The sequence below is a fragment of the Panulirus ornatus genome, chromosome 47 (genome assembly GCF_036320965.1).
Source record: "Panulirus ornatus isolate Po-2019 chromosome 47, ASM3632096v1, whole genome shotgun sequence".
NCBI classification, from domain to species: domain Eukaryota; kingdom Metazoa; phylum Arthropoda; class Malacostraca; order Decapoda; family Palinuridae; genus Panulirus; species Panulirus ornatus.
Window position 1 is genome coordinate 6,589,213 of NC_092270.1, and position 26,005 is coordinate 6,615,217.

Genomic DNA, 26,005 nt, shown 5'->3' on the forward strand with positions numbered 1-26,005 from the left:
ACGGGACCATTCTAAAGAGTCTAGAAGTCCAGGCCTTCATCAAATCCTTCAGTTAATGTTTTCTCTTATTACATTTTCATTTTTCCACCCAAGATGGCCTTGACTCGAGGCATGTCGGCCACTGTCAAGAAAAACAGGATCAAGTCACCGACACCACCACAACTACTACTGAACTTCCATCATTTGTTTTCCCATATTTATGAATTCGAAACACATGGAGTCCAAAGGCGGCGTCTTGAATACCCCACACGTCTCGACCCTAGCAACCGATCTCATATCCCCCCCGTCCTACTGTCTTCCATCGCGAACCCACGCCAAGGGTCTCGAACCCAAGACCAGCACGTCATTCCCACCCACCATTTGTGAAGAGTCGCGAAACTCTTGGGGGGGGGGAACGTTCTGACACCACGTCTCTAATACAAATAGTGTTTCCCACATCAGTCCCGATTGTGTTGCATTCCGTTCTTCGTCTGCGGATCGCTAGAATAAAAAAAAATTTTGGATCCTTAACATTGTCATTATCCGGTCAGCGTCGCGCTAACACTCACCATCCAAGTGGCTGGATTCGAAAAAGTTGCCTATTCGAAGCTCCTGTAGTGTCAGTGGGGAAACGTGTAGCGTCATTTTCCAAAGTCAATACACTGAATTTAGAATTCTAAACCGTTTCTAACTCCCGCTGAGCGATATTTTCATCCAGCAAACATGTTCTTGGTGTCTCAGTGTGTGTTACTTAAACATCAACTCGCACAAACTAAAGCAACATTTTTTTTATCCACCCATTTGCACCAGTTCACCATTCGAGGTTTCATTATTTGGCCTTTCTGACGCTTTTTGGTTCCTACCAATGTTTTGGGTCGCAAGCGCACCGCCACACAGTTCTGTATTCAAAGCACCGTTTTTCTGTTGTATTTGTATTCAAAACACCGTTTTTGGATTCAACGCACCGCTTACGGCTCGTTCAAGTGACTGTTACGAGAGCCATGAATAATATTACACTTCAGACGTTAAGTCCGTGAATAAAGAACGAGCAAGTGAATGATTTACTTAGACTTGATCCGGGCAGTGTTCCAGGAAGTTCCCGGAGCATTCTAGGTCTCTGTGTAGTGTTCAGGGAGGCTCCCATATTGTTGCAACAACCCTGGAGTGTTCCAGAGGGCGTCCAGTGTTCCAGGTCCTGGGCAAAATTCCAGGGGTCCCAAGAACATTCCAGGGCGCTAGCAAGATGCTTCAGGGGACTTCCAGAGCTTTCCAGATGCCTGATGCGTTCCAGGAACTTCCAAAAGTACTAGTTCTCTGTAGTGTTTCAGAAGGGTTCCAAGAGTGCCCCAGGTCCCTGCAGTGAGTTCCAGACTAACGGACGATATTCCCGGGGGCTCCAAGAGCGTTTCAGAAGTTTCCAGAGCCTTGCAAGTTTTGGACAGTGTTCAGTGTGTTCTCAGCGCGTTCCAGGGTCTTATGGTAGTACTCCAGGGAATCTCAAACCATTCCAGGTCCCCCGAGTCTTTATGTTCCAGGGGGTTCCCAAAGCGTTCCAGGTCCCTGGAAATTTACAGATTCCCGGATAGTGTTTCACGGGGTTTCAAGACCGTGCCACATTCCAAGGGCAGTAGTGCAGGGGGTTCTTCGGTATTCCCGGACCGTGTTCAAGGATGTTCCTTGAACGCGTCAGGTTCAAACACATGCACCACAAAAAAAAAAAATGGGACAAACACCTCACTTATCTTACACAGAAATGAAGTATGATAATAAACGTCTATGGCAACAGAATGTCTTCGGACGCACGTCACGGGAAGCCTTCTCGAAACGGATCTAGGTGGAGTGCCTCAGTGTTCTGTCCTAGGACCATAGCTCTCCTTGATCTCTATAGCACATGACTTGCCGGGAGGACTGGACTCCTACCCGAACATGTTTGCGGATGATGCCCAGGGTCATGAGGAAAACCGAAAGAAGCAAGGAAGGTCGCATGAACTTACAAGGGAAACCAGACAACCACTGAAAGCTGGTATGATCCATGGTTGATGATATTCAGCACGAGTAAACGTACAGTAATGAGGATGGGTCACACAGTGACAGAAGGCCTCAATATGATTGCTATCTTGCAGGAAAGAAGCTGCAGGAATCTGTCTGCCAGAGGGACTGGGGAGATGCCTTCGTCCTTATCTGTCGCCAGAGCCACTTATAAGGACAAGAGTAAAGGTCAACAAACTGTCTGTTGGCATATGTCACAACTGTATACACGTATATCAATAAGGCTATATCAAGCAAGTCATTCCCATACCAAACTGAGCCAAAACTAAAATATGTTCCTGAAGTTTGGTCACGGGACTTGACGAAACGCAAAGGAGCTAACAAGAAAGGTACAGATGGGGAGAAAAATCCAGGATTAACTGAGTTACAGGAAAAGGCTAGAGTACTTATATATTTACCCATCATAAGAGACAAGAGGGAGGGGTGATCTGATCATAGCCTTTAAATTTTCAAAAGTTAGCTTGAGGTGCACCGTGAAACACTTCTCTGAAGGATGCAGGGATACAACAAGCAGATCCCAAAACAGAAAATTAGAGACAAACTTGTTGTTACTAATGATATAAAGAAGTAATTCTATAACAGGAGAGTTATGGATGAATGGAATAAAGAGAATGTGGATGAAGTACATGCAGATAACGTACAGAAGTCTAAAACTAATATGATAGTAAATACTGTTTAAGAAATGGGACCCAACGAGTGTAAGACAGTGCAATACCAGTAATTACGATGGGAACGTAAAACAAGCCGTGACAAAGATCATGAAAAACGTACGCTTGGGAAGAAAAGGGTACAATCGCGCCTTACATTAAAAAAAAAAAGCTATCTATTCTCTCGATTTAGAGCAAAATAATCTATGATGAATATCAAAATTCACAGAATGAGTTACTGGCTTTGCTTTAACTCTGAATACATATATATTGTAGACCTGTTATGTGATGTCTACATGTGCGAAGCCAATTGACACTGTTGGTACAATAACAGAGGTACACCTGCATGTAATGTGGGCAGGGTCCCTCTCCTCCTGAGAACAGGATTACTGAACAGAAATTGAACCGACCAAGACGCACTGAAGTGAGATGCTTGAACGGCACAAGCATCTGGAGACAACAGTGGGATTTCAGGGGCGGGAGGACCTGGAGACAATAGGGACCACAGAAGCGGGAGGACCTGGAGACCACGGAAGGACCCCAGAGGCAGGAGGACCTGGAGACAACAGAGGGACCCCAGAGGCAGGAGGACCTGCAGACCACAGAGGAAACCCAGAGGCAGGAGGACCTGCAGACCACAGAGGGGCCCCAAGAGGCAGGAGGATCTGGAGACCACAGAGTGACCACAGAGGCAGGAGGACCTGGAGACCACAGAGGGACCCAGAGGCAGGAGGACCTGCAGACCATAGAGGGACCACAGAGGCAGGAGGATCTGGAGACCACAGAGGGACCCCAGAGGCAGGAGGACCTGGCGACCACAGAGGGACCCCAGAGGCAGGAGGACTTGGAGACCACAGAGGGACCCCAGAGGCAGGAGAATCTGCAGACCACAAAGGGACCCCAGAGGCAAGAGGACCTGGAGACCACAGTGAGACCACAGAGGCAAGAGGACCTGGAGACCACAGAGGGATCACAGAGGCGGGAGGACCTGGAGACCACGGAAGGACCCCAGAGGCAGGAGGACCTGGAGACCACAGAGGGACCACAGAGGCAGGAGGACCTGGAGACCACAGAGGGACCCCAGAGACAGGAGAATCTGCCTGGAGACCACATTAGGACCCCAGAGGCAGGACCTAGAGACCACTGAAGGACCACAGATGCACAAGGAGCTGGAGACATGAGCACGTGCGGGGCAGGATGAACTGAAGAAGACAAAAGAACTTCCCAACAGGGAGAGAGAGAGAGAGAGAGAGAGAGAGAGAGAGAGAGAGAGAGAGAGAGAGAGAGAGAGAGAGAGAGAGCTGGAGACCAGGGTAGGTAGGTAGGGGCCTTTGTTCATCTCTCCACCATGGCAATTTCGGACACGGAGCACGGCGATGTTACCATGATCCTCCTCTTATTAGTCCGGGAAATATAACTGCTTCGAGTAATGAGACTGATGAACGATTTTCCCTCTTTTTTCCCCGCTCTGATCCACACATGTCATCGAAGACTTTCAGGACAATGTCTTCCCTGCGGAAGCTCTGGTCATTTTTTGCTGTGCCCAATCAAATGTTTAAGGAATGGAATACAACCATCCCAGGCCAGACCTTTTACTCTCCACTTCCTCGGTACACCAACAAACCAATCCTCGGACATCCATATGGAGAGGACAGATAACAAGATGTACACGACATGGCTAGATAACATGCGATCTACAGGCCTATGACGAGGTTATCTGCCGAAGACAGATAACAGAAGACCTGATGGTCTATGACGAGGTCATCTTCCGAAGACAGATAACAGAAGACCTGATGGTCTACGGCTGATCATGATAAGACAATGAGACAGACACCTGGCTTGGTCGTCTTCCACGTCACATACGGTCATCACTAGTATCCTGGCAGACACACACACACACACACACACCCCAACACGTAGGCTTCACACGATTCATCCTTAAGGCCCATGGCGAAGACCATGCCATCGTACATCCCCCGGGTCGTGCCACGGCGAAGACCATGCCATCCTATAGCCCTAGGTCGTGCCGTCACAGTCGTCCTCGAGGGTCGTGTGCCATCGTCCTGAGAGTTCACTTCTGTCGTCGCGCAGCGTATGAGAGGCACCATCTCTCCACTCACCCTCAGGGCTATATGTAGTGGCACATGGTGCCTCCCTCCCCCTTAACAGCACTACTGGGGGTGACGGAGGGGGGGACAGCGGCAGCTCACCTCCTTTTACCCCCTCAGACATTTCCTCCTCTCTTGAAGTCATAAAGGGGTGGAAATGGGGCGTCGTACCCCCTCTCCCCTACGTAAGGAGGGGGGGGGGGGGTTAGACACACACTAACCACCCAAACACGTAGTCCATACGTTCTTAAACCACCACCACCACCATGACGACCACACTCCACTACCCTCCATCCCACGACCACCAACCCTCACCATTTCCTACACGAACGACGAAGACGACCCCCCCTCCCCTCCTTCCATTTCCACCAGGGTCACGACCTTACCACTTCCAAAATGACGACCCCCCCCCCCCCAACCACTGTAACAAGACGACGCGACGACCCTTCCGACATGGCGATCCGCCCCACCCAACCCCCTTCCAACCTTAACAACTTCTAATGAGACAACAACCTGCATCAGCCACAAAACTACGAACCACTTCGGTCGACTGACAACACAGTGGATGTCCTTACGTGACCTGTACAACCCAGGTCATGATCCGAGCATCCCAACGTGTCCTGGACACCCCGTGTCCCGACCCGAATGATTCTACATGACCTGGACACCCCAGGTCCTCGATCAATGCGTCCCTATGTGACCTGGAACCACCAAAGCCTCACCCGGGGCGTCCTTACGTGACCTAAACACCACAGGTCAGGACCCGGGGAAGCCCAGCGCGACCCGGACACCTTCGCTCCTGACCCGAGGTTGCCCAACGTGACCCGGACGCCCTAGATCATCACCCCCGCGCCTCTCACAACACACCTTACCTCCTGCAGCCAACGTGATTTCCACTGTGCTACGCTTATGACCGCGTCGTGTCGGCTACAGTCGGAAAATTATAGAAAAAAAATATGCACAGGCGAGTATGGATGAAGACCTTAAAACATTGATATTTACACACACACACACACACACACACACACACACACACACACACACACACACACACACATGAATGTTTAAACATACGAGATATAAGGCTAATCATACTGTCATATGTACCACATACACACACTTTCCCCAGAACCAAGACATCTCTACTTTTTTCTCTCTCTCTGGTGGCTGGGAGTGTGAGAGTAGGGGCCGTGTGGAGACAAATAAAGAGAGGAGGGAAGGCAGGATATTTCAGGAGTGACCCCCCCCCCCCCACACACACACCCCTCCTCCTCCTCCTCCCCCCCTGAACCAAGGAACCCCTCACACACACACACACACACACTACCCTCCACACGACTACCACCCTACCATATCTGGGATGCAGACAAACCCTTACATGGCCCTTAACCTCTCCATTCATAGACGTATGGGAAGCTATCTCCTACACCTCACCGACAGTAGGCACCCATCCACACACCCACTCACACGCACTTTCAACATTCTTACCCACTACTTACAATGTAAGGGGGGGAAAGACAGGTACCCACCCACCCCCTACTATCACCCTTAGAACCACTAAACGAGCCTCCACAACACACTACCCCTCCAGTCGTAGTGTGAGGGTGAGGTAGCCATACGACCACCTCCACCCACCACCTCCACACCCCCCTCTACTAAAACTACTACAAGACCCTCCACATACCCCCATCTAACACCCCACCGTCGTACCGAATCCCTCCCACAAGTCATACTGTAAGAGGAAGACGAGTACAGCTGTGGTGGGGGATTTCTACACCCTGGGAGAGTCGTGAACAACAATACAGTATGGCTTTCCCCCACACCATACATAAAGATTCAGGAATGCTTACAGGATACCAAAAAAAAAGTTTGTTTGGTAGATAAGAAAAAAAATATTGGAAAACAAACACCGAGTAAAACACAACAAAACCAAAAAACTTATCAAAATTCATGTACATTGAAAAAAAAAACCCTCATACGGAAGGGAAGACAATTTGTTCATTACAGAGAAAACACTGAAAGATGCAGAAAATAACATATAACACTGAGCACATCAACACCACAACTGAACACTGACCAACCACGACAAACATAGGAAAACAAGTACAACATGAGCCAAGTGTATCTACTACCAGGCCAAAGTGCACAAGTACAATGTAACATATACAACCAAATACAACACAACGAAAAACAGACCAAACCAAACTACAAAAACAATCACATCAAACACATAAACCAGCGATAAACAATTACATCAAACACATAAACCAGCGATATATATATATATATATATATATATATATATATATATATATATATATATATATATATATATATATATTTCACGTTCACTTGTTCGCCGTTTCCCGCATTAACAAGGAAGCTCCAGGAACTGACAAAGAAATGGCCTCATTCGCCTACATCCATTCCCCAGGTGTCAAGTGTAATGCACCGGAACCACAGCTCCCTATCCCCAACCAGGCCCCACAGACCTTTCCATGGTTCCCTCCGGGGGCCTCATATACCCTATAGTTCAGTCCAATAATTGCACGTCGCTCCCTGTATACCACATCACTCCATCCATCCCGTGCTCGCCTTACACCCTCCAATTATACACACACACACACACACACACACACACACACACACACATATATATATATATATATATATATATATATATATATATATATATATATATATATATATATATATATATATATATATATGTTTTCTTTAAAATTGTGTGACCGACATCATGATCAGACTATGTATGTATGTGTCTTTGTTGCCAGGTTCGTCTATATCCAATCAATCATTCAAGAGATATGTACACACACACACACACACACACACACACATACACACACACACACACATTCTAGATGACTTCTATAGAACATGAGGCCGAGTGACCTTGACCTCTGTACTCCCGTGTTAGTCTCTGCTTGCAATATCTGTGGGCACAAATTTGGTCAATATGCAAATCAGCCACTTATGACATATCGTTTGCTATACATGATGACGGAGGGACGGCCGGCCGACCCCCCCCCCCCCTGCAGGCTATTTAACACCACACACACACACACACACACACACACTGAACGTAAACTGAACAGGCTTGAACAAAGAACAAATTACACCAGAAGGCAGCTGGCCCAGACCACCCACACCAATGTGGTTGCTGTTCACATCCACCCTCCCCCCCAGCATACCCCCCACCACGACACCCCCCCCCTTCCTCCACACACACACACACACACACCCAAGGTCACTAAAAGGTTGACCCTGTCTGACCCCGTCCAACAACCTCCGGCTCTCGGCACGGAGATTTCCAGCTTCGTACCAAAATTTCAATTCTAATGCCACGTTTCAAAATCATCTGGACGCCCGCCCGCCCCCCCACTTCTGTACTCCCACCGCACTGGCCTGCAACTCCTTCAGTTCACCATCAGTGGCGATCTCGCAAGAGCCCACTAGTGGGACTCCCTCCGGGTGTCAGCTCCGTACAAAATATCTATTAATATCCCACGTCCGTATATATATATATATATATATATATATATATATATATATATATATATATATATATATATATATATATATATATACATGTAAGCTGAAGCCAAACAAAGTATCTTTTAATGTTCATCATGCTGAACAAAATCAATTCAGAATCCTGTCAACATTTCATCTCCATAACTACGGTATATAAACACACACACACACACACACACACACACACACACACACATATATATATATATATATATATATATATATATATATATATATATATATATATATGGTGGTATACAGGGGTTGACGTGCTGTCAGTGGATTGAATCAAGGCATGTGAAGCGTCCGGGGTAAACCATGGAAAGCTGTGTAGGTATGTATATTTGCGTGTGTGGACGTGTGTATGTACATGTGTATGGGGGGGTTGGGCCATTTCTTTCGTCTGTTTCCTTGCGCTACCTCGCAACCGCGGGGAGACAGCGACGAGGTATAAAAAAAAAAAAAAATATATATATATATATATATATATATATATATATATATATATATATATATATATATATATATATATATATTTCATACTACTCGCCAATTCCCGCGTTAGCGAGGTAGCATTAAGAACTGAGAACTGGGCCTTAAAGGGAATATCCTCACTTGGCCCCCTTCTCTGTTCCTTCTTTTGGAAAATTAAAAAAAAGAAAAAAAAACGAGAGGGGAGGATTTCCATCCTCCCGCTTCCTTCCCTTTTAGACACCTATGACACGCAGGGAATACGTGGGAAGTATTCTTTCCCACGTATACATATGAGTATGTACTGTTCACATATGTATCAATATAAATAATTTTATAAAATACACGACAACGTTCATCACATTATAAACTTTTCATCCAAACTTCGAAAACATTGTAAAGTTCCTTCAAAATTACTGTACATTTCATCTAACAATAATACAAATACAAAACATTCAAATATCTAAGGCATATTCTACAGGATATCTGACATTCTATATAAAACATTATTAACATAATTAAACGTCCAAAGTACTGTAAAATCTAACTCCCCCCCCCAAAAAAAAAATCATAAAAGCGTCGTGTAAAAATTCTAGAATTTTGGAAGTGGGCAAAATTTAGCACTGATTGTCATTTTTAAGTTCTTCCCAAATCTACGAACAATATCAAGTTGATTTTGATATTTCGAAAATACACAGATGAATATCAGGTTAAGGTGGCGGGCCCACTGTGACTTTACATCAGTTAAATGCCGTCCCCCGGTAAATTAACGGTAGGTTTAGGGTGGAAATAAAGCCGCACGGAAGCCAGGGGCGGTTCTCTCCTATAATTACCGGGAATTTTCGTTCTTTTAGCAGAGCGCAAGACCATAAGCGTTCACCCCTTCTTACTCCTGATATATTAGCGCGTCGATTTCTTTATTATTATTATTATTATTATTATTATCATTATTTACTGTCATGGCGTCGATGTCTTTTTATTATCATCATTATCATTATTTACTGTCGTGGCCTCGATGTCTTCTTTACTATTTATCACCGATGCGTCGATTTTTCTAAACAATTTATTATCGGCGTGTCTGTTTCCATTGTTGATCACAAAAGCCACAAAATACCTTCTGGTTTCGTTATTTCTTTGTTAATGGTTAGGCTTGGTTCCAGGGGGGAGGGGTGGGGGGTTGTCACTGTCCAGGTGACCCCTGACTGTGGGGTGGTGACGTGCTGGTGACCCCTGACGAAGGGTGATGACATCCTGGTGACCCCTGACGGAGGGTGTACGTCCTGGTGACCCCTGACGGTACATGGTGACGCCCTGGTGACCCCTGACTGTGGGTGGTGACGTCCTGGTGACCCCTGACGGTACATGGTGACGCCCTGGTGACACCTGACGGTGATGACGTGCTGGTGACCCCTGACGGTGATGACGTCCTGGTGACCCCTGACGGTGGAGGTGACGTCCTGGTGACCCCTGACGGTGATGACGTCCTGGTGACCCCTGACGGTGGAGGTGACGTGCTGGTGACCCCTGACGGTGGTGACGTCCTGGTGACCCCTGACGGTGGAGGTGACATCCTGGTAACCCCTGACGGTGGAGGTGACATCCTGGTGACCCCTGACGGTGGAGGTGACGTCCTGGTGACCCCTGACGGTGGAGGTGACGTCCTGGTGACACATGACTATGCAGGGTGACGTCATGGTGACAACCTGGTGACCTATCAGTGTGAGGTGACGGCAAGGTGATCTATGAACACCCATACGAACACACGATCCCCCCAATACACACACGAACATGCAAAAACGTACACACACACACACACACACACACACACACACACACACCTGTAGATCCCATGTCAGTTAAGGGAATGGATGATTTAACTACGGGATAGGAAGAAGGAGAGGCGGGAGGGGCGATGTGAGGGGTGAGGGGGCGTGGGGGTCGTGGCTGGTGTGGGTGGCGTAGGTGGTCGGTGTGGTGCCCTACGGAGTTTCAGCTCAGGTGAAGAGGCGGAGCGGGGGGGCGGCGCGGCTAGCGAGCGGGCGGCCCAGCCCACCCTCAGGTACTCCAGCGGGCGGGGGTGGGCTTGTGGGTGGGCGGCGGGGGTGAATTGCTACTCTGCGCGCCAATTTATGTTGGTGGGGTTGAAGGTTAGGCTGTATGAGGCGGCGGCGGTGGTGGCCGCCACTCCCAGGAACCAACACCCCTCACCACCACCACCTGCCCCACCCGGACACCCGCACCTCACAACCTCGCTCCTTAACCAGGCCCTACCAAACCCCCTAACCAAACCCCTATCAAACCCCACCCCGTTAATCCGTGTACGGGTAATCGCATAATTAATGCGCTGCCAAGACGCGGCGGCGGCGGTGATCTACATGCAGGTGACGTGTGAGCGAAGTGCGCACCGGGCAAGGCCAGCCGCCGCCACGTGCGGCGTTGCCACATCGCGCCCGTAGTGGTGGTGGCCCCCCCACACCTATCCCCCACCCTCCTTACACCGCTGCCAACTCCTCCCTCCCGTTGACATGTCCAACACATTGCATCAGGCTCGAATTTAATACTCCATTTACCACTCAAAACACCAAACTGTTTATTGTAACGAGTTGTAAACGAAGTCCACGAGAGAAACTGTACGATCAGACGGTATCTGAATATTCCGACGCAGTTCAGAAGACGAGAAATAACGATGAATGGTAACCATACATGGGAGGGTCAGACAAGTGGCCCTCGGGAACTTTAACAGCAGTGATACCAGTCGATATAGCCCCGCTGTAAAACCTCTGGAAACACTGTAACACCACCCGACCCACCGTAACACCGCCGGGACCCACCGTAACACCGTCGTGCTCCCCGTAACACCACAGGACCCACCGTAACACCACCAGGACCCACCGTTAGCACCGTCGTGCTCCCCGTAACACCACAGGGCCTACCATAACACCGCCGGGACCCACCGTAACACCGCCGGGACCCACCGTATCCCCGTCGTGCTCCCTGTAACACCGCCGGGACCCACCGTAGCACCGTCGTGCTCCCCGTAACACCACAGGACCCACCATAACACCACCGGGGACCCACCGTAACTCGCGGGACCCACCGGAACACTGCCTGACTCGCTGTAACACCACTGGACCCACCATAACACCGCCGGAACCCACCGTAACACTTGAGGGACTTAACACCGCTGTGCTCGCCGTAACACCACTAAACCCATCGAAACACTTTGGCGTTCACTGTAACACCATCGAATCCTATCGCAGCACAACGAAACTTAACACTGCCACCCTAAACGTAACATCACCAAATCCACCGTAACACCACTGTAACGCCAGAAAACCCGACCGAAAACACACCAGACCCACCTATATAACACCGGGTCCACTGTAACACTACCGAACTAACCGTAACACCTTCGTGCAGACCGTAATGCCATATTGGACCCATTGCTAGCACCAATGTATCATCTGAACACAAATCAATGAACTCGGGGAAAAAAATCACAAATTATGGAGAATAATCAAGTTCTCTCCCACGCAATTAACCAAGTAGTAATAATAATAATAATAATAATAATAATAATAATAATAATAATAATAAATATATTTATAATAAATAACAATAAATAATAATAATTGTAGACTGCTCACAAAGCTGTGGCTGACACAGAGACCATTCCGCCTGTCATGCTGGCTTGCTGATAACTTTGTGGTGGCTGACATGGTCCCGTCAGCCTGTCATCTTGACCTGCTGACGACCTTGTGATGGCGTGGCTAGCAGAGGAATGGGCGGGCGTGGCTAGTAGAGGAATGGGCGGGCGTGGCTCGTAGAGGAATGGGTGGGCGTAGCTAGTAGAGGAATGGGCGGGCGTGGCTAGTAGATGAATGGGTGGGCGTAACTAGCAGAGGAATGGGTGGGAGTGGCTAGTGGGGAATGGGTGGGCGTGGCTAGCAGAGGAATGGGTGGGCGTGGCTTCTGGGAAATGGGGGGGAGAGGCGTGGCTGGTTACAAAATGGGTGGGCGTGGTCACAGGGAGGTAGGCGTGGTAAGAACTGTAAGTCACACAAACACACACACACACAATCACCCTCAGCAAATTACAACATCTGACTCGGTAAATACTGAATCGTTTACACAACCTCATTTACCTTCATTATAAAATTCAATTATCACCCAAAACCTTCAAATCAGGAGTAATAAGTAAACATCGAGACCAGTTCTTCATGATATAAGGTTATCATGCAGATAATAATGGTATAAATACTTATTAATGTGTTTACATCCGCATTCAAAACGCTTCACTTTCTTAAATCGTTTTCATGTCTTAAAAAACATTTTTTCACCCTAAAATTGTTTCCCCGCTTTCAAAAATGTTTCATCCCTCAAAACGTCGTACGTCCTCCTCAAAACGTTTCCCATCTCATTTTGCTCCCTGTCGTACATCGTTTCCCCATAAAAACGTTTTCTTTCGAGAAGTCTTCGCCGGTCAAAACGTTTCCTCCTCACAAACCAAAGACCTCCCCACCGCTGTACTGACTGAACTTTATATATATATATATATATATATATATATATATATATATATATATATATATATATATATATATATATATATATATATATATAAATATATGATGCGGGGCGTTAACCAGAGAACGAAAGACACTCTGACGTTACTGAATTATAATATCAAAAAGACACGATGAACCACAGCATCGAACGGCCATGGGACAGGTGGCTGGCAATGTCGTACCCCAGCAGATGGAGGCGCCAGAACACGAAGCGCCGCTAAGGGGAGGGGTACATCCAGCTCCCCTTATCTTCTTCCCTGACACACGACACCTACAGTGATCCTCGTACACAAGACACCTGTATATCTGTTCCCATACATTCGACACCTGTTGTCAATTCCCGTACATGTGACTCCTGAGTCTAACTTCCGTCAGTCTAATTTGGTGCGAAGTCTTGAATTACGGGTGTTTGATAACGGATTATGGTCCTAATTACTATACACCGTGTGTGTGTGTGTGTGTGTGTGTGTGTGTGTGTGTGTGTGTGTGTGTGTGTGTGTGTGTGTGTGTGTGTGTGTGTGTGTAATTAATTGCCTATTTGTACTGTACTGGGAGGTAATCGTACACCCGGCGATTCATAAACTTAAAACGGGGGTGATCAGGTCACCCCTCACTCTTCTCTCTTCCACTACCTCGGGGTTCTACCTGTGAAGCTCATCTCCCTTATCACTTCTGGCACAATACTGGTCGCCTTCCTCTCAAAAGTTTGTTATGAGCATATTCCAGTTTCGACCAGACGTGCCCAACTTGGTGACGTCTTCATGACCCATACATACGTGTCTGGCATACTGCTACGTGCCACAATACACCCTGGCCTGACCCCTCCTCAATGTTTAGGGCCTTGGTGACGCGTCAAGGCATAATGTCAACTCCCAGTGCGAGGTAGCCAGAGGGCAACTCCTGTACCAAACTACGGGGTTCTGCCCCAGACACTGGGGTTTGTAAGGGGCACCTCCTTGTCCCAAGATACTGGGGTAGCAGGGGGTATCTCCTGCCCAAGATTACAGAGGTAGCAGGAAGCACCTCCTGCCCCAGATACTGGGGTAGCAGGAGGCACCTTCTGCCCCAGATAATGGGGTAGTAGGGAGCACCTCCTGCCCCAGATACTGGGGTAGCAAGGGGCACCTCATACCCCAGATACTGGGGTAGCAAGGGGCACCCCTACCCCAGATACTGGGGTAGCAGGAGGCACCTCCTGCCCCAGATACTGGGGTAGCAGGGGGCATCTTCACCACCAGCAGACGCCCTCCAGTTAACCTCATCAGGCCTGTCCAACGTCTACGTGACCGCCAACACACACCCACGCACGCACACACGCAACCTGGCATGCACACACACACAAACACACACACACACACACACACACACGAACGCAAACTGTGACATGTGCACACACACACACACACACACACACACACACACACACACACACACACACACACACACGAACGCAAACTGTGACATATGCACACACACACACACACACACACGAACGCAAACTGTGACATGTGCACACACACACACACACACACACACACGAACGCAAACTGTGACATATGCACACACACACACACACACACACACACAAGCACTCTGGCACCTAGCTGCACGCAACGTAACCCACCCACGCACTCTGCAACATCGCGGCACTCAACCCACCACACACGAGAGCCGACGGTGTGGAGTGCGGCGGCACATCTAGCGAGACTATAATTCGACTCCATTTTGTTATAAAGGATTTTCTTATTGTGTGTGTGTGTGTGTGTGTGTGTGTGTGTGTGTGTGTGTGTGTGTGTGCACTGCTGTCCGTGGAAGGGGGATCGTGATTGCGGTGGTGGGGGGGGGGGGGGTAAAAAGTTAGAGGGGTGGAGGTAGTAGCAATGGTGAAGGGGAGGTGGGGGGGAGGGAGGGAGAGAGAGAGAGAAGGCCTGGATGGTGGTGGAGGCTCCGTTACCTGTGGTGCTGCCTCACCTGACCTTACCTGACCCCTTTGTTGTCCGCCAAACACACACACACACACACACACACACACACCTTCCCTCCCTCCCTCCCTGCCACCTTAACTACCTTCCCTTCCTTCGCCAAGGCGCCCCCCGCCGCCCCCCCTTCCTCCCCCGGCCTTGTCATTACCTCTGCTGGTCTCCCGTCAGTAGGTTCCCCTCTCCTGGGCAATGCTGCTCCCCCAACCCCCCAAATCCACTCCCTCACGTCCTGCCCCCCCCCCCCCCCCACCCACTACCCTGACCCTGGAAGCTGCAGGAGGAGCCACACACACACACTCCCCTCCCCAAACCCACCCCACCCCGGCTGTTGACCCTGCCTGGGGTGTCGCCCCGTCGACCTCCTCCTCCTCCTCCTTCCCTCCCTCCCTGTGTGGGGGCGCGCGCGTGACATCCCTCACCTCCCACACGTACGTACACAAGAGCCATGCAACGCTGCCCAAAGACGACCCTCCGTATGTACACCCGTGGCTGCAGGGGGACGTCTTCTAACCCCATGTCCCGGGCTTGGACTCGTAGGGGTCGTGCAGGGCGACCACACGGAGGTGGTATGGACGACCTCGCCGCCAGCCAGCCAGGCGTCAACACACACACCCTGGACGCCAGGGGGAACATCATCAAACAGTCAAGAGGATCAGTACTCACATGAGCTATACCGTTGACACCGTAGCCTGAATTAACAAATCCCTGAAACAGAAAAAAAAACACAAAATTAGATAAAAAAAAAATACATGGCTCTCAAAACTTAGATAAAAAAATACATGGCTCTCAAAACTTAGATAAAAAAATACATGGCTCTCAAAAATTAGATAAAAAAAATACATGGCTCTCAAAAATTAGATAAAACAATACATGGCTCTCAAAAAAAAAAATTAATTATAAAATCTTGTACACCGAGACATATATCATTAAAGAAAAATCTGCATTTTGTACATTATAAGACAAGAGTAAGAGAAACAAAATACTGAGGGGATACCAACTGCAAGTCACAGCGACTTACAGATTTAAAATCCTGAGAGAAAAAAAAAACTATTATTTTTTGTTTTCGACGTATGAGCTTGGCATGTGTTGGGAGGAGCGACACATGTACACATGTACATATACATATGTATCCTCACCACTCTATGACGGAAACCATCACATCATGAGGTGTGTAACCACGTCTCTTATGACACACTTTTACTTAAGGATATAAAGTACATACGGGAAAACACTTCTACTTGAGGACAGAAAGTAAATACGGGAAAACACTTCTACTTAACGATATAAAGTACATACGGGAAAACACCTCTACTTAAGGATATAAAGTACATACGGAAAAACACTTCTACTTAAGGATACAAAGTACATACGGGAAAACACTTCTACTTAAGAATATAAAGTACATACAGGAAAACACTTCTACTTAAGGATATAAAGTACATACAGGAAAAACACTTCTATTTAAGGATATAAAGTAAATACGGGAAACCAATTCTACTTAAAGATCTAAAGTACATACAGGAAAAACACTTCTACTTAAGGATAGAAAGTACATACAGGAAAATAAGTAATCTACCCGGATGGGTCCGATGAAATACGAAATGATCAGTATGACTGACGTCGTCTTGGTAGGACTGGTAAGCGTAAATATGAGACAAATTTCCTAAATAATCACGGTGGCCCAACTTTACAATTACTTCCATAGAAAAACTGAAATAAACATAACATTCATCACCAGCAAATGACAGGAAATGTCGCTCCCGATCGATAATATTACAACATCATGAAAGCTGGGCTACCAGTGCGAGACCAGACCTGTGGGCATTTCTCAAAATCCTTCGTCCGTTATGTCATATTGTTTCAAACGTAAAGTGATGATACTTTTTTTTTACCGTATATACCATAAAAATGTATACTTATTGAAAAGAAAAAAATTAGGGTCGTACCGTCGTGTCCAGGTCGCATCTTCATATCTAAGGGTCGTACCGTCGTGCTCAAGGACTGGACAGAAACTAGTACGACCCTTCTACACTGACCCCCCAAATTATGCAATTCCTCAAATGCGTATTTTCAGCCCAATGGCGGTTTGAATTCAATAACCCATTATTCACTTATTCATTTATTCATTTACTTATCTATTTTAAGTCCACGACTGGATTCCCTGCGTATGTACGCTTCCCGTCAATACTGATACATATGCCTCACACATCTAGGTTATTTCCCTACAAAAACCTTGCATCAATTTCCTCTTGAAAAAAAAATATCCGTCATGTTTCCCGCCAAAAAGTTAGCCCGCCAATTTACGCAATATCCCGCCAAAATTTTGGCACCGTAATTGTTCCCGTAACTTCCTGCCCAAGTTATTCTCTACGACGACCACAACATAACTACACGTCTACAACTCTACAAGTTACGTCTATAACTGTGACTACAAGCAACAGATGACCCTCAAGCCCATCCGAACCAGAAGGGAGTGGGAGACGACCATCAGGGCAGCTGAACACATCACAAGGTTCCACACCACAGAAACCACGAAGCCATGGACGAGGCACCCCATGGGTTCATGAGATAAAGATATCTGCAACTGACGGAAGCGAATGCGAAAGGAAAGGGAAAAGATCTCTCGCATCATCTTCCCACCAGATTGTGGAACGCAGTGGAGAGGACGCCCACCTCCCACACCAAATGGGTTTCAGAACCCATCTCCACAAGGCTTGGGGGGCGGGGGGTTTCAGAACCCATCTCCACAAGGCTTGGGGGACGGGTTTCAGAGTCCATCTCCACAAGGCTTGCGGGGGTTTCAGAACCCATCTCCACAAGGCTTGAGGGGGATGGGGGGTTCAGAACCCATCTCCACAAGGCTTGGGGGTTCAAACTGGTAACGTCTCTCTCTGTGCATTTGTGGGTGGTATGCTACACAGTGGCCATTAACACAAACTCACAATGGAAAAGCTTTCTCGTAGCCCCAAGTCCACACGGTCTGAACAGTGTGATGTCCTCCGGAGACCCCCCCCAGCAGGAGCCTGGTCACCGATGACTTAGGACGGGCTGAACACTGCCACCTCCTCAGGTGAAGCCGTTATAACATTCCCACTGTTAGTCAGTCAGTCAGTCTCTCTCTCTCTCTCTCTCTCTCTCTCTCTCTCTCTCTCTCTCTCTCTCTCTCAAGCGTGCCAGGACGATCTCCAGGCGTTCTGTGGGGCACCTGCCTCCTGCAGAGGAGGTCTTAGCGCCCTTCGGGCCAGGTGGAGCCCTTTGTATGTGCATCCCGTCACACGCCAAGCAGCGCGCTCAGCACCGTCGGCGGTGTACGGTGCAGGTCATCACCAGTGTGCACCACGGGGGGGTGTCACAAGGCAAGTCACTCCAACAAACCAGCACCAAGTCATTAGCGAGTCACCAACACCCACCCCCCCATGACCCCGACCCACACACACTGCTTTCCACGGGTTCCCCTACGTCCTGTGAGCAGTCCACTTGAGACACAGTCGTCAACCGTATTGCAAACGGGGGTTCCATCTGTAACTCCCAGTGCAGCATACCCTTCAAGTACGACCCAGAAGCAATCCCCTTTTTTCACCCACTTGATCTGACCCCAACCTCGACGTAACGTGTACTGTCTCTCCCACGCCAACGTTCCCTCAATCTTCATCTCAAACTCCTCCCCAAAAAAGAAAAAGATACTATTTAACTCCAAAAGATCCTCCATTACCACTACAAACTGTAAGTCTCCCTCATCAACACCGAGCCTTCCCATACCAACATCCCTTAAAACTTTGTCCTCCAACATCATTTCAACCCTTAAACATCCCCTTTTAGACCACTTCAACTCTCAGACAACCTCCACCACTACCTCAAGAACATCCCATCTTTACGTCAAGACAAACCCTCCCCCAACCTCACTATCACATCAAGACAACCCAACCCAACCCACCCCCACACCACCATCCAATCCCCCACAATCACATCAAAACAACCACCCAACCCCCACCACCCCATCAAAACCACCACCCAATCCCCCACAATCACATCAAGACAACCCAACCCCCCCTCCCACCACCACATCAAAACCACCACCCAATCCCTCACCACCACATCAAGACATCCCCCCCTAACATCACATCAAGACAATCCCCCACTACCACCACCATCATCGTCTCACACAACAGTAAGTCACGTGTGAGGTGGTAACAGACCACGTCAGCCTTAAACAAGACAAGCGGGCCATCCATCAGCCACAGAGAATGTTGCCAGCTTCGCCATATAATCTGGACTTCAAACATACACTTCTTGTGGGAGTTGATCTAACGTTAACGAGCACACGTGGGTCAACGCACTTGTCAAGACTTAACAACCCCTGACCTCCGGGTATGTACTCCAGCCATACACGGGAACTGTATAGCTTCCCAGGAGGGAGAAATACTACCACGGAAACATATTCCTCATTCCCATCTGCAGGTTCTTCCTTACGTGTGGATAAACGCGGACTTAACACAATAAGTCATCAAGATCTATGGATGTCGGGCCGTCTTGTGCGAGTTGCGAGGTGGTGAGTTTCCGCGGATTCGGGTGTGTCAAGACGCTGCCCCACTGAAACGGCTTAACCGGAGAAAGTGGGAAATTATTCTTGGGGTGGTGTTGACACAGTGCAAGAGGGAGGGGGGTAAAAACCACCCAGTTCCTTCATCTCTGAACTTGTGACAGCTCCCGTGGCTTGTTCAGGCCAGCTGCTGCGCCCGCTGTTCTTCTTCTTCTTCTTGTTCTATCATGAACGATCACACTGTGGATCCTCGTGTACCAAGTCCTAAGACGGGAGGATGGATAACACACACACACACACACACACACACACACACACACACACACACACACACAAAGCCCAGGGAGCAATTACCACCCCGTGAGGATCGCCTGGACAAGGAGGATAAGTTGACCCGCAAATAATCAGCTCAGCACCCAGCGACGCTGAGGCTGACAGCGGGGGAGGAGGATCCATCAGTATGCCACCACACCACACCACCCCAGCCCACCGCACACCCCTGTGGGGCCGCGAGCCCCTTGTAAACACGGCTCAGGCGGGGCCCCCCAGACACCTGCTCTTCTCAAGGCCGCCAATCATGTGTCTCCCACCTGCACCACATGTTCTACAGGTGTTCCACAAATTAAACCCCTCCTCTCCCCACACACACGCACCAACACCTCCCCCCCAGCCTCACACACACACAACAACTGCTCCCTAATTACTCAAACACAAAGCCGGTCCCCCCCAGACACCAGAGCAACGCGCACAGAAGCTATTAGTGTCATACAAGTGCATTTCTTAATCCCTAGTGAGTTAGGCTTCAGCACACTGCCACGTAACTTCTTTAAACTTTGAATAATAACACCATACATCTTCTATGACGAGAGAGAGAGAGAGAGAGAGAGAGAGAGAGAGAGAGAGAGAGAGAGAGAGAGAGAGAGAGAGAGAGAGAGAGAGAATATCCAATCAGAGAACGAATGCATAAACACGAATGCTTTCCATCAAGAGAGCACGTCAATGCAGGTCTCACTGAGGGCGAGAGTCATGAAGGCCTGCGGGGGGGGGCGTGTTGTGACGTCTGCTTCCTTCCTTACACCGTCAAGCTTTAGATCTCTTGAAGCGCCTCACAATTCTTCCCGAACCCATCCACGACCACATTAGCAACCACGTCTTGTTAAACCATCTCGCTTGTTTCGTCTCCTGTTGACTCTCTCTCTCTCTCTCTCTCTCTCTCTCTCTCTCTCTCTCTCTCTCTCTCTCTCTCTCTACGTTACACATTTACGGCCTGGTTGGGGCGGGAGCTTTCGCACATGACTGGAACCAGCAGCGTAAAAAGAAAATGCGTATTTACAGGTGCGACCTTACCATCGTATGCACTGCGAGAACACCTGAAACAGGCGCACCTGCCCACTCTGGCCTGTTCCAGCACACACACACACACACACACACACACACACACACACACACACACACACACTATCGTCGTTCTGACGCTAAAGACTCAAAAAAAAAAAAAAAAAAAAGAGAGGGAATCCACAGACCACGAGGAGATCTGACAAGACTTTCTCACTAGCGAAAAACTGTGATGACCTCATTCGAGATAAACAGTGACCACAGTGGGAAAACCTTACACAGTGTGTACTCGAGCCGGTGAACACTGGAGTAACCCAGCGATAGATAACACTGGAGTAACCCAGCGATAGACAACACTGGGGTAACCCAGCGATAGACAACACTGGGGTAACCCAGCGATAGATAACACTGGAGTAACCCAACGATAGATATCACTGGAGTGACCCAGCGATAGGTAACACTGGAGTAACCCAGCGATAGATAACACTGGAGTAACCCAGCGATAGATAACACTGGAGTAACCCAGCGATAGATATCACTGGGTAACCCAGCGATAGATAACACTGGAGTAACCCAGCGATAGACAACACTGGGGTAACCCAGCGATAGATAACACTGGAGTAACCCAGGGATAGATATCACTGGAGTGACCCAGCGATAGATAACACTGGAGTAACCCAGCGATAGATAACACTGGGGTAACCTAGGGATAGATATCACTGGAGTAACCCAGCGATAGGTAACACTGGATTAACCCAGCGATAGATAACACTGGAGTAACCCAGCGATAGATATCAACAAAGCAGAGCCCATCGGTACACTTCAAAACATAGCGAGACAAATAATTTGTAACTGACGTGAGTCTTCACGGAGCAAGCCTGGTCACAGACCGACAATAATGCAGTCCTTTCGACATCACTTTTCCCGAGTGGGAAAGCGGCCAAGTCTCCTTCCTGGCCTGATTATCCAGTGTCTGTAACTAGACAAAGAGTGGTGTTCACCACCTACACCGCCCCAGCTGATGTCCGGCGGAGGATAGTCACAAACTCCCGACACATCATAATATTCCCTCAATATTCACGTCCCTGTCGTATGGCCGTGGGAATGGTGGGAATGGGAGGAGGAGGAGGAGGAGGAGGAGGAGGAGGAGGAGGAGGAGGAGGAGGAGGAGGAGAAGAAGAAGGAGGAGGAGGAGGAGGAGGAGGAGGAGGCGGAGGAGGAGGAGGAGGAGGAGGAGGAGGAGGGGGAGGAAGCCTTCTGCTGGACTCCACCATCGACAGGCGTTGGTGACATATGGTTCCTGTACTGTCCTTGTTCTCCAGCTTACACATCCACGTCATACACCGTCAAGGGTGCCATCATCTCACTCTCTCTCTCCTATGTACCGCAGCCCATGTTGCAACCCTCCGCCGATCGCTACCACAACCTGGCACTCGGCCACACACCACCACCACACCCTGGCACTCCGCCACACACCACCACCACAGCCTAGTGCTCCACCACACACCACAGCCTGGCACGCGGACACACACCATCACAGCTTGGCACTCGGCCATACACCACCACAACTTGGCATTCGGCCATACACCACCGCAGCCTGGCACTCGGCCACACACCACCACCACAGCCTGGCACTCGGCCACACACCACCACCACAGCCTGGCACTCGGCCACACACCACCACCACCACAGCCTGGCACTCGGCCACACACCACCACCACCACAGCCTGGCACTCGGCCACACACCACCACCACCACAGCCTGGCACTCGGCCACACACCACCACCACCACAGCCTGGCACTCGGCCACACACCACCACCACCACAGCCTGGCACTCGGCCACAAACCACCACAGCCTGGCACTCGGCCACACACCACCACCACCACAGCCTGGCACTCGGCCACACACCACCACAGCCTGGCACTCGGCCACACACCACCGCAGCCTGGCACTCGGCCACACACCACCACCACCACAGCCTGGCACTCGGCCACACACCACCACCACCACAGCCTGGCACTCGGCCACACACCACCACCACCACAGCCTGGCACTCGGCCACACACCACCACCACCACAGCCTGGCACTTGGCCACAGCCGGCGGGCACGGTAGGACCCGTCCTCCTTGTTCTCAATAAGTGGCCGCCACGCCTGGTGTTCCACTTCCCCCGTGGTGACGTGCCCAGGGACGTGTTCCTCACGTGCTCCACAAGACCACCCGTCACCCTACATGACCCCCAACCCCTAGACCCTAACCCCGTCACCCACAGTATCCCTGGTGCTCACCCGCTACCCACAGCGTCCCTGGGGATGACCCGCGACCCACAGCGTCCCTGGGGACGACCCGCTACCCACAGCGTCCCTAGGGATGACCCGTCTCCCAAAACATCCCTGGGGATGGCCGGTACCCCACAACATTCCTGGGGGGTGACCATCATCCACAGCACCCGGGGCCAAGGATCGAACTCAAGCCCTGAGATACGAGAGCGGCAGCCACCTCACCACGGTGACCACACGCCCTGCTGGCCTCAAATCATGTTTTTTTTTTTTTTTCCCAACGTAATAACGGCCGAAGGACATCCACTTCCATTACAGGCGACGTTTTTCTGAGCATATCAGACTGGTGGGCTAGAGTGCACGGGAGGTACTGCAAGCAGCGAGCCTAATAACCAGCGCACGATCGTCACCTGAGGCTTCGGCTCATGGACGACCAGCGAACAGAATGGGTCCCAGCAGCACCAGTGAGTCAAATCAATCAAAATCCACCTCATGCTCTTCCCATCTCATGAGAAAAGGACAACGGAATACGTAGAACGAGCGAGACAACACATCTCACCTGTTATTGGCGAGCTACACTTAACGCCTACCTCCCGTCCTAACACTGTCCCCGGCCCACTGATGGGCAAGACACCCCTCACCTTACCTTACCTTGACACGTACTACCTTCCGTCTATCTTGGAGGCGGCTGCTTCTCTCTACCCACCCCAAATAGATGGGACTAGGACCAACGTGAGCATGTTCTCCTCTGACCAGCCTATTTGGACTAGGACCAACGTGAGCATGTTCTCCTCTGATCAGCCTATCTGGACTAGGACCAACGAGCGCATGTTCTCTTCTGATCAGCCTATCTAGTTTTGGGGTCGCGGCCCGCAAGCCTGGATGGCCACCAGTCTTACAGAGGTGTAGAAACAAATGTGAAAGCTCTTACGGTTGACGATGGATGGTGTTACACACTGTGAATGCCACGTCCTACACAGGCAAGCCCTGCCCCCGAGGTAATCATACATCAATGACCTCCCCTCCCATCATCCTCATCACTGAACTCAAAGGCTCCCTTCCACGAGCCCTACAAACTAACCGCTACTCCCCTCCAAAACCCACTGACTACCTCCTCCCCTGAACAACCATGTTCCTCAGGAGTATACTGGGTATGCGAGGGAGTTAGCAGGACTGGTATGGTGAGGAGTATAAGGAGAGAGAGGAGAGGAGGAGGAGGAAGTGGAGCTACGGATAACAACACTACCACCAAGATGGCCAAAATTGACAATTCAAACCCTGAACACCAAAGGTCTGCCTGCCTGGACACCAAACGGCACCTGTCTCATTGTTATGATACAGTGGGTGTGGGAGAGGACAGGAGAGGAGAGGAAAGAGAGAGGCAGCTGTGGGCCGGCTCAGCCCAGGGTGTCATGTCCAAAGCCGTAGTCAGCAGAGATAACGTTCGCCCTTACCAAGCGCACCAACCTCAGCACACGCACACACTCGCTTAACGACAGCACGACCCCTGAGCACGGAGCGTCCAAACCCCCAAGCATGACGGCACGGCCCATGAGTGCGACGGCACGACAACCCTGAGTACGACGGTGCGACCCTCTGATACGACGGCCGGGGGCCTGTGACTGATCCTCCAGAGATTTGCAAGTCGAAGGCCAATAGGCATCGGACGAGGACGTCCGTCCCCTCCCGCCTAGGAGGTGACACCACCACAGCGATGGCATCCCAGGGGCATGGATGATCAACGTCTTGAGACCAGAAAGGAATGCTGTCCCCTGCGTCAGGGACACGGTCCTCTCCGTCGGACAGGCTGGGGGGGAGGGGCGGCCTTCAGGGGGACTTCGCATAACCCAAGATATACCTCAGATAGCAGACCCTCAATACCCCTGATTGACCAAGTATGACCTCGGAAGAAGATGCCTGACTCATGCCCCAGATGGAGGCGCATACATGCGGAGTGCATCACACGTGGTCGTCTGTCTGAGGCACTGCCATGCCTAAGGCCTGCTACAGCGTCAGCGGTCTACCCCTGAACAAAATCAAGGGGATCGTGGGCCCCTGGCACGGAGGTGTGCCATGGACGCCCATACACGGGCCGGAGTCATGGCCATGGAACGTGCAGGTCTCACTGAAGGCATTACAAGCCAGAGCTGTTCTGTATCTTTCAAGGACTCCGGCCCCTTTTTTTTGTGTGTGGTAAATGGGGCTATTCTGAGCACAGCGCGACTGGTGACAGGCAACAGCGGCCCGGGCCCTAGATATGTACATGTATCCTTGGAAAGCACAGACAGACAGACTGACTGACTGACTGACCACTCGTACGGTCAATCATGGCAAACATAAACTATGGGATGTATCAGCGGCGCTTCTGAGGTGATCGGAGGAAGGCACGACACTACAACAGGCAGTCAATCTCGAGTACCGATCGCAACACTGGAGTGGTGTGGCTACATGCAAGTACACACACACACACACACACACACACACACAC

General features: G+C 49.9%; 1 protein-coding gene across 20 annotated transcripts in view; it reads right to left on the reverse strand.

Moving 5' to 3' along the window:
* Window positions 1-26,005, reverse strand: part of Ssdp (Sequence-specific single-stranded DNA-binding protein) — a 326,860-nt gene that overhangs the window by 221,191 nt on the left and 79,664 nt on the right. For all 20 annotated transcript variants that reach the window (XR_011716166.1, XR_011716165.1, XR_011716159.1 and 17 more), the window contains exon 5: window positions 16,026-16,067. Coding sequence is in view for 8 of the 20 variants with exons in the window: in XM_071689595.1 (XP_071545696.1) it covers window positions 16,026-16,067 (42 nt within the window). In the remaining 12 variants the exon portion in view is untranslated. The remainder of the gene's footprint in view (window positions 1-16,025; window positions 16,068-26,005) is intronic.